Source organism: Mirounga angustirostris, unplaced genomic scaffold (genome assembly GCF_029215605.1).
Source record: "Mirounga angustirostris isolate CCGP_5_RB_7025 unplaced genomic scaffold, mMirAng1.0.hap1 SCAF_1, whole genome shotgun sequence".
NCBI lineage: Eukaryota > Metazoa > Chordata > Mammalia > Carnivora > Phocidae > Mirounga > Mirounga angustirostris.
This window is the reverse complement of record NW_026991709.1, coordinates 91,575,596-91,586,459: the sequence shown is the minus strand read 5'-3', so window position 1 is coordinate 91,586,459 and position 10,864 is coordinate 91,575,596. Positions and strand designations below refer to the sequence as shown.

The 10,864-nt window shown below is 42.2% G+C and overlaps 1 protein-coding gene across 2 annotated transcripts in view; it reads right to left on the bottom strand.

The window, feature by feature from the left end:
• NCEH1 (neutral cholesterol ester hydrolase 1) overlaps positions 1-10,572 on the bottom strand; it is a 45,231-nt gene extending 34,659 nt beyond the window's left edge. For both annotated transcript variants that reach the window (XM_045903372.2, XM_045903373.2), the window contains exon 1: positions 10,241-10,572. In XM_045903372.2, the coding sequence (XP_045759328.1) occupies positions 10,241-10,378 (138 nt within the window). In that variant the 5' untranslated portion in view covers positions 10,379-10,572. The remainder of the gene's footprint in view (positions 1-10,240) is intronic.
• Positions 10,573-10,864: the final 292 nt, after the last annotated feature.

The window sequence follows — 10,864 nt, the reverse complement described above, 5'->3', positions numbered from 1 at the left end:
ACAGAGTGCCTGAATTAGAGTTTTGGCTCTGGGTGTGTGACTTGGGCAAGATACTTAACCTCTCTGTGCCTCAGTTTCTTCATTTACAATATAGGAATAGTAATAGTACTTACGTTACAGGATTCTTTAAAGATTGAGTATATACATAAAACAGAACAGTATGAGTTAGCTGTGAGGATGATGATTCATAGATCTATTCAGTTAGAACATCAGCAAACTCAGCCCATAGACTCTAAAACTTTAACCATAGGAAGCAGTTTTTAGTCTTGCTTTACAGCAAGGATTGTGCAAGAATTTTATATATGCAATCACACACAGTCCATATAACAAGCCTCAAGGGATGCATTATCATTATCTCACTTTTATAGGTGAGAAAACGAAGGTTAGAGTTCAAGTAACTTGCCTAACTAGTTTCACAACTAGTTAGTGCTGAAGCCAGGAGTTAAACCCAGTAGCCACAGCCAGCAGAAGTTTAATATAGATTCCAGTCTGCCAGGAAGAGCAGTAGTAGACTGACAAGAATAACCGTGAAAATAAAAGAATACAAAACAGCATATTACTATTGGAGTATATTGCAGACAGTTGTCAAAACTCAGATCTGGACTATATATATATATATATATATAGTCTTATGTCTATATGTCAGGTACTGTTCCAAGTCCTTTACGTATTTCTTTAAAAGATTTTATTTATTTATTTATTTATTTGAGAAAGAGTGAGAGAGAGAGCATGAGCGGGGGGGTGGGGGGGAGGGCAGAGGGAGAGGCAGAAGCAAACTCCCCGCTGAGCAGGAAGCCCAATGCAGGGCTAGATCCTAGGATCCTGGGATCATGACCTGAGCTGAAGGTAGATGCTTAACTGACTGAGCCACCCAGGTGCCCCAAAAGCAGATCATTTTCTACCAGCAGAATTGACTTGCTAAGAAAGTCAAGGAAACAGGAATTATTGCTGCCGTGGACTTTCTTTTCACTAACAGGGAAGAACTGTGCCATGAAATGGAAGAGCCTGCAAGCATGGGACAGAATGATCCTAAGAACTGAGGCATAAACTAGGAAGGGTGAGATAAACATCTTGCATTTTAGAAGAGTAGATTTCAGAACAGTGACAGTAAAGGTAATGTGAATCCCAGAGCAGGGATGATATTATGGGACAGGCAGCACAGAACAGGGTCAGTCAAATTAATTTCTCATGAAGCATTTGTCAATTTTCCATTCAAGAGGAAAAGGGAAAGGTAGAGCAATATCAAGTGAATGTGGGAATTCACCAGTGATCTTTTTAAGGGGGTGGCCTAATGTTTAACTAGAAGCAGCCAAATAAATCATTACAAATTCAAAAACAAGCATCAATCTGCAAAAATAATAATGAGGAAGTTAGAAACCCAGAAAACAGTGAGGCTTGCAAAAAAAAAAAAAAGTTGCAAAGGGTAGCAAAAAACCATTTGGGGTTAAATTCAGAGTCACAGGCACATGGGAGCACTAAGTCTGCTCTTTGGGGCAAATGAAGTAATATAGAAGACTGAAAGTAAGCAGAACCATGAATTCCTGTTTTATCTACAATGGATGATCTTCAAACCAAAACCAAACCCTAAAACAGGTAAGAGGGGAATTATGTCTATGATAGCTGAGAAAGCCTAGAATTTGGTGGGGAGCTTGTACATAAAGAAACATCCACCTAAGGAAAGAAACATACATGGGCCCCACACACATGAATACCAGCAGAGTATACAGGACAGAGAGATTAAGGCTCATTAGGGAAAAAGGAAAGTTTCTAAAAGAGATACTTTTTGAGTGGGTATTGAAAGATGTGTGGAATGTTAGCTAAAGGCTACAGTGAGAGGGCATGGGAGGCAGTAACAGGAAGAAAGTTGTGAGATACAAGCGTGCAGACATCGTGGGAACACTGAGGCTAGATTCAGCAATGTGGGACTGACTGGCAGGACTGACTGTACGTGCCACTTAAGGAACTTAGTGGTTGTATTCTGCCACTATTGCAGGGGACAGGAAGCCAGGGGGAGAGGGAAGGGATGGGGGGTGGTTCACTGGAGGGTTAACAGTCAGATTTGAGAAGATGGAGCCCAGGAATCATTCTACAACTTTGACTTGATTATGCTAAATGTTGGCAAGTGGAATAAAAGTAGACTGGGCCTCTGTCCAGATTTGTTTGGGAATAATTCTGGTTTAAAACAGTTGTCCTGGCATGATTATTAATAGCAGCCTCTATCACTCTTAAAAATGTCCTGGTTTGGACAATAAGTTATAGGACTACCTGGACAGATGTACCTTGGGGACTATCTATGTTCAATAGCAATAATAATGAACTTGTATTTAAATAGTTATAAACTGTAGAGAGGAGAGCTTCCCAACAGGTGTGCCACAAATGGATTACAGGGGGGCCACAAGACATTGATGTTTCAGTGTTGCATGGAGGTAAAAACTCAAAACCATTTTTTATAGCTACTCAAAATTGATCAGCATCCATATTCTATTTGAGAACGATCTGTATAATCCTCTATATAAATCTCACAAATTCTATCATTCAAGCCCATACAGATTGATTCCCTCCTTATTTCCTCCAGTTCCCCCGGCATACTTTTACAAATGTAATCAAGCCTATGGCAGGAAAAAAGATTGGGAAGCACTACTGAAGATTAATTTAGCTGTGGGAGCTCAGAAAAAGGTCAGGATTCAGTGAACTAGTGTCAAAGTGATCATGAGCACTCCCACGTGCGTGGCCGCAGCTAGGAGGGGTGAGTCAGAGACAGCACCAGAGACAAAAAGGGGAAATCCATCATGGAGGACTTTGTTTTCAGGTCAGCGGGCTCAGCAAGTGAGAGCAGGAAAATAGGAATCCAGGACATTCGATTCTAGTCTCACGAATCATGTGATCTTGGGGATGTCACTGGCCCTCTCTGAACCTCAGTTTCCTCACTTGATAAATGGAAGTAGTTCATGCCAGCCAATTATTCATCACAAAAATAAAATGAAGGGTGGGGCACCTGGCTGGCTCAATTGGTGGAGCATGTGACTCTTTTCTTGGGATTGTGAGTTCAAGACCCACATTGGGCATAGAGTTTACTTAAAAAAAAAAAAAAAAGCTTAAGACACATCTTTTTTTTAAAGATTTTATTTATTTATTTGACAGAGAGAGAGATAGCGAGAGCAGGAACACAAGCAGGGGGAGTGGGAGAGGGAGAAGCAGGCTTCCCGCGGAGCAGAGAGCCCGATGCGGGGCTCAATCCCATCATGACCTGAGCCTAAGGCAGACGCTTAACGACTGAGCCACCCAGGCGCCCTTAAAACACAGTTTCTAAAAAAGATTTATTTATTTTATTTGAGAGAGAGAGGGGTGGGGGAGGGGCAGAGAGGGTCTTAAGCAGATTCTACACTGAACTGGACTTGGGGCTTGATCTCATGACCCTGAGATCATGACCTGAGCCAAAACCAAGAGTCGGATGCTTAACCAAGGGCACCACCCAGCCGCCACCCAAACAGATTTTTTTGGAAAAAAAAAAAAGAGATTAAGTGAAAACTTTTGTAAAATCTAGAGCACTATATAAATGTAAAATATAATAAAAAATCATGTTCGTCAGGGTCTCATTTCTCCTCTCCCTGTGTGGCCACTGGTATCCCCCTGAGGTATTCCTGGTAGGATCTCTCACTCTCACTCCATTCCCCCTACTTCCACCACCACCCATTCACCAACCATTCCCAAATCCATGTCTCCAGCCCAGCTCTCTCCTGGGCTCTGGTCTTGCACATGCAAACTATTTATGAAAAGCTGTCCTCAGACTAGTCCCACAGACATTTCAAAACAAGATCCAAAACTCTACGATCTTCACTTTCAGATCTGCTCTTCCTGAATCGGGGTCATCGTCACTACTCAGCCAGGTACTCCAGGGTCTGTCTCAGGAGCCACCATGAACTCCTTTCTCTCCTTCACTCCATACTATCTCTCTGTCAGCAAGTCTGTCAGCTTCACTGCAAGTTCATGCTCTCACCTCTCATCTGGATTGCCTCCTCAGTGGATGCTCACCCATTTACTTTCTTCAACTCCAGTCTCTACACTGTCACAGAGAAAGACTGTTCTAGAACACAAATTTGACTATGTGATTTCCCTGTGAAAAATCTTTCAGTGGCCCCTTTCTCAGCCCACAGAGCCCTTCTTTATCTGGCTTATGCTTCCTTCCAGCCTTACCTCTCTGAGGTCTAAACCACTTGTAGTTCCTTAGCTCTATCATCCTCTCCCATTGGAATGTCCCTTCTGGCCAGAATGCCCTTCCAGCCTCCTTTCTCCCCACCTCTTCTCCTCCTCCACCTCCTTCACTCAGCTCCTATGGAAAGGCAAGCTAGTACAATGGTTAAACTCTTGAGCTCAGAGTGAGACAGGCAGGAGTTGAATTGTGAGTCTACCTCTCATAAACTGTGTATCTTGAGCAAGTTAGTTTTCTTTGCATTTCAGTTTCCTCCTTTGTAAAGGAAGGAGATTAAGGACATCCACTCATAGAATTATAGCATGGCCTAATGAATTGCATGCAAAGCACATAGCACAGTATCTGGCACAGAGTAAATGCTCATTGTATGCTTAAGAAATGTTAGTTTTTTTACTGTAAACAATCAACCTTGATAACTCAGATTAGATGCCAATGTGAGAGGGAAATAGTCCTCAATGCCTGTGGCCTGGGTCTACATTAGAGGCCCTTTTTAAGGCTCTTGGAGCAACCCTTAAAGCCTCTGTCAATAACTCTGTCATTCAAGAACACACTCTGTAACTGCCAATAGGCTTATCTTCCCTTCACTCTACTGTAAACTCCTTGAGATTAGGCATGTGTCTTTTTCATTTTTGTTTTGCCAGTTCTTAGCACTGGTGTTCAGTTAATATTTACTGAACGAGTGATGACTTCCAAAGGGTAGGATTTTAATTTTATTTTGGAAACACTGAAAGATAGATTGTTAAAATTTCATAATAGGATACAAATTGGGTGTAGAATATAACTAGGTTTGCCACTTGGACATTCAATTACATTTCTTAATTCTTTATAAACATAAAATGGAGAAAATAAGTATTGATCTCCCACATCATTTCATTTAGCAGTGAAAATTTATACTCTGTATTTTAAAAGAAGTAACTGTGCATTAACAGACTGTTTAAGAATGATTACTGCACTTCCATACCTTCCAGAAATGTCTTCAGATCAAGCCCAAGTCACATGTTAGAAATAGAATGTCCCACTAAAATAAAGTAATATAGCATTCCTGTGCTGAAGGCTATATTTATAGAGGTCTAGGAAAAATAACAAGGAAAGCTATAAATTAGGCATTGTCTAACACACCTGGTAGCTGAATCAATCTGACCTTAATTTTTTTAAAGATTTATTTATTTATTTGAGAGAAAGAGAGAGAGAGAGTGGGGGGAGGGACAGAAGGAGAGGGAGAGAGAGAGAATCTCCAGCAGACTCCCCACAGAGTGCAGGGCCTCATGCAGGGCTCAATCCCATGATCCGGAGATTAAGACCTGAACCAAAATCAAGAGTCGGTCACTTAATGGACTGAGCCACCCAGGTGCCCTGCCCCTAAAGTATTCTTAAAGCATTTCTGCTGCGAGGTGTTTATAAAAATTCCATCAAGTTAGCTAAAAATTATTGTGATTGGTGAAATCTCTAATTAAATGAAGAAATATGTATTACAGCAAGTCTAGAAGGTGGCGGACAAAACTTACTATTTACTAATGTTTTTGAGTTAAATTTACCTGACAACAGTAAACGTTCCAGTTCATGAAAGGTTATGAAAAAGGTTTGCAAATTGGAGTTCTGCATGGCATCCAGCTGAGCTGGATTTAAACCACACTTTACACAGCCCGAGAGTGCTCGCTTCGGCAGCACATATACACAGCCCGAAAGTACATTCCTGCATGGAACATCCAGGTTAAGTCATGTTGCATTTTGATGTTTGGAGACATTTTACAAGATGAAAAACCTTGTTCAACTGGTTCAAAAGCACTGTCATCCATAAGAAATAGGGGGAAAACATTCAGCAAAAACACCTGTTTTACATTATGTCATCAAAAAGATACATAGTAGAGGAGGGCCTGGGTGGCTCAGTGGGTTAAGAGTCCCACCCGAGGTCATGATCTCGGGGTCATGGGATCAAGCCCCGCATCAGGCTCTGTACTCCTCTCGGAGTCTTCTTGTCCCTCTGCTCCTCCCCCACCTGCACCCGCTCTCTCTTTCTCTCTCTAAAATAAATAAATACAATCTTTAAAAAAAAGATACATAGTAGAGGAATTAGTAAATTGGGAAATGATCAAGGTAAGCCAAGCCCAGCCCTTGCTCTGAACTCTCTTCAGATAACCTATTGCCTTTAGCTGCCATCTTTACCTTCCTCTAAACCGTACATAACCTCTCCCTCCTATGAGCTTCTGGAAGTATGCCTCTTCAGTAATGCCTGTCAGCAAGTACCTTTTTAATAGCTATATATTAACATGTCTTCTCCATTTTACCAGGCTATAGGTTCTTTTAGGGCATTTTGGCATCTCCCTAAAACCACACATAGTGGGCTTTCCATCTGTGTCACATCTAAGTGACTAAGCATGAAGCATGCCACTATGATAGCTGTATCAGGGGATCCAGGATGCTTTTTTTTTTTTTTTAAAGAAATCTGATTTTCTTACAGAGCAATTACTAAAATAGTAATCACATTGGTATGTGTGTGCACATCAATTCCTCTTTAGAAGTAGGAAACCTACAAAAATTTTTTTAATAATTTCTTATTACTACACATTCATTGTAGAAAAGCTAGAATATATAGAAGTGAAAATTGAAGATGGCCCAGAAAAAAAAGGCACTACATTTTAAATCACACCCTTCTGCTTTTTCTCTAAGTATAGATAAATCGATATATAGGTATACATAATTATATGTTTTGGCATATAGATATACAGAACTATATGTTTTGGTATATATAAGTATTTTAAATGGGATAATGGCATATATGCTGTTTTGTTGCATTTTCCCACTTAACATAAAGTACGTATCTTTTGTGGGTCTTTAACATTATTTACGACCTAAATGTTTTGACTGTATAGTATTCAAAAAATGCGTGTTCCATAATTTATATAATCTCTTAATTTTTTGCTTTCATTTTTTTTTTAAATGATGCTGTAAAACAAAACAAAATAAAACAAAACAAAACAAGGTTGCTGAATGTTCCCCCATATTTCTCATGAAACAGCAGTGCTGGGGCACCTGGGTGGCTCAGTCAGTTGAGTGTCAACCAACTAATCTGATAAACTAATCCATGTAATGCAAAAGGGCTCATTTCCAGCAACATGTGTGCAAGATAGCTAGTGCAATTTAAGGAATATATATTAACTGATCTGCAAGGCCTTTGATTTACCTTAAAGAGCAGTGGTTCTCAAATTTTACTGCACATTGAAATCACCCGGGGAGCTTTTAAAATTGATGCCTGGGTCTCACCTCCCAGAGATTCTGAATAAATCTGGTATAGGACAGAACTCGGGCATCAGGACTTTTAAAGCTCCCTAGAGGATTTTAATGCAGCATCCATGTTGGAGATGACTTTAGAGAAAGATCTCAAGTAGCTACTTCTTAGGCAATATTGGAGGATCCCAAGGAAAAAAAAGTACAATGAATAAAATCTCAATGATCTGACTCATCTGCACAAGAATAAAAGCAGCATTCATATTTCTTGATGCTTGGCCTACTGTGTTAAGAAGTAGGCCAAGCTTCACCTTCTGAAGTAGCTTCGGTGGCTTTTGTAATTGAGCAAATCATTTCTAACGAAAATTGCTTGGGTAACAAACTTTATGCCATGCAATTTAGTGGTAGCTCCCCAGGTTTCAATGAGATAATTCCCTTCCAGTTGACATTTGTTTTACTGTTTCAACAAAGTTGGCCAATCCCACAGATTCTCTCCACAATCCGTAGTGGACCTTTGGAACAACTCTTAGAGGAATAACTACAAGTTACAGGTATTTAAATACATTATTAAACCTCATGGCAGCCTTGTAAGGTAGATGGTAAGCCTATTTTACAGGGAAAACGGAGGACCAGAGAAGGTTAGTAAATTGCCTGGCCTCGATGCCAGTAAGTGGCCTGGTTGGGATGGGACTCAGGGAGGCATACCTCTAGCAGTCATGTTCGTATTCACTTACAATGTGTCAAGTCACATTGCCTTTTCCCCGGCACAATTTGAAGTGACATTAGTAAATTGCTTTACTGGGTAGAATATGCTAATATGGCCTGAATGATCTTTCTGATCTTTCACAATTTAGAAGAAAAGTGATGAGAGCCACTTCTGGGCAAACCCACTCTCAAGCCACAGTGTCAGGTGAGGATAATTGGTTACCTCATTTATCTCCATGACCTGGCTTTACACACATTATCAGTCCCAAACATCAATTGAGGGCACATTTTATATAGAGGATCATAGGGTACAACGGCCTTGCCTTTGATGGGTTGACAGCCTATAGTTGGGGGAAGAATGGCTTTTCTCCACACCTGGCTATTCCCCAATGACACATGATGGGGAAGACCTCTTTGGTGACCTGAAAACTAAGAATAATCTCTGCAGCCAACAGAGCAGTTTGATCCTTTTTTCATGTTTTTCTTACTCTTCTAACTAGTTATTCTTCTTCTTGTTGTTGAAGGCCATTATAACCCACCCAGGTAAAGACCATTGTACCCCAGAACCTTTAAAGGATATCACTCCCAAATTACATAATTTCTGAAGGAAGAGAGGGACTTCAGGGGTTGCTACAAGAAGACCACCTTTCTTGGGACAAATGCTAGAGAAGGGGATGGTCATTCTTCCACCATGTCAGCATTACAGTCAACAGGAGGGAAGGAAGGGGCTGTATAATTTCATAGACCATTCTTAAGAGACAACAGGGAATGGAAAACATGGCTGGATTTAAGAAAAACAAATCTCTGGGGTGCCCAGCTGGCTTGGTAGGTGGAGCATGTAGCTCTTGATCTTGGAGTTGTGAGTTTGAGCCCCACATTGGGTGTAGAGATTACTTAAAAATGAAGTCTTTTTAAAAATTAATTAAAAAAGAAAAGAAAAACAAACCCTTAGTAGGAATGTGCTACAGTACCCTACTTCAGGGGCTTTGTGATAGGACAAAGCCTCAGAGACTCAGTGATTTTACACACAATTAGAATGGACAGGGAAAAGAAACATCAACCCTCTAGGAAAAATCATGATTTCTCCCCCCCTCTTTCTCTAGTCACTCCTGAAAAAAAAAAGGAGCTTACAAAAATAACCTGAGATTAAGAAGGGTTAGAATAATAGAGCCCAGCCTTGGCTGCAGATTGTAGTTTAGATTTTAGATTCTCTGGCACTAAAATTAATGTCTCTTACTACAGAAGAAACTGCAGACAGTTACATTGTATGGTCTACGGGGAAAAGAAATCCATAACCATGATACAGTAGACAGAAATGTTACCCTGCAAGGGTAAGCAGGAGTATCTTGGCCCAGGTCAAGATCATCTCCTTGACAATCAAAGACAGAAAATAAATGCTGCAGGGCAGGCGGAAAACAAGTGCATCAAGCAAACCGCGGCTGCCGCCCCCTCCACCGCCTTGTCTTCAGCCAGGCCGCCAGGCCTCCTGGCCTCCTTCTTGGGCTGAGCTGATAAGCACCACGCACAAACCGGAGATCCCTGCGGTTACTCAAGTGCTTACAGGAGCCCTGCCTGCTGCCCCCAAGAATGGAGAGCTCCACAGTCGGGGGACCTCAGAAGATCGCCGGTGCCCGCTTCCGCTTTTAAGGTGGCTGCACACTACCCGGAATCAGAGCCTGTTTTTCCCCACAGCCTTCCTAAAACATTTAACTCACTCTCTGCTGGCCCCTACAGAAGAAGGAAAATGGGGAAGGGTGGTTTATAAAAGGCTGAAAGGTGGGTTTTTTGTTTTTTGACATTGCGAACCAAGAAAGAGGAGCGATATTTAAGACAGACGAAGGGTTAAACAGTTGTCAAATTCTATTCAAGAACTTCACCTTCACGGTCACCAACGCAGAGAAGATACAGGTCTAGCCCGCTGCTAGCAAGGAGGCAAACGCGAAACCCTGAAAACGCCAGGCTGAACCACCTTAAAAACTGATCGCCTAATTGCGTTAGAAAAATACGCGTTCTCGTGGGACGCGGTCCGGAAATCTTGCTTCCCCCTTCAAGTATTACTTAAGAAGAGGGAGAGAGAATCAGCTCTGGGATGCGTCTCACCACTTGCTGTGCGCTCCGGAAAGTCGCGTCCAGCAGCATCAGCTTCCAGGGATCCGACACGGAGCTGGGCAGGGGGATGTAGATGTAATAGGCGGCCAGCGCCACCAGGGCGGTGAGCAGGACACAGGACGACCTCATCCTCCCGGGGCTCGGCTTGTGGGCGGGTGGACGCGGAGGAAAGGTCTGTGCCACCCAAAGACCTCCAGCAAGTTTCTGTAAGGGTCGGCGGCTCCTTCACCGGTTTCTTATACGCCTAGGAGCCAATCAGAGGCGGCGTCGGGAGGAAGTAGGAGCGCCGACGTGCCTCCTCTTCTGTGTCCTTGCAAAGTGTTGCAGACACGCAAGGTTAGAGACCCGCTCCCGGGCTGCGCTAGGCGCAGCACAGCGGCCTCTGGAGGACACAGGTCTATATTGCACGCCTGTGACCAAGGGCTCCCTCCGCAAGATCCCAAACTGAAACCCAGAATAGTTTCAATATGATGAGTTTCTGTGTGTGTGTGTGTGTGTGTGTGCAAAGTCCGTGGGCCACCCTGACTCACAGTGGAGATACTGAGAAAGATAATAAAAATCCACTGTCTTCTAGAGCCAGACTTGCAATGGAATGTAAATTCTAGCTGATACGTG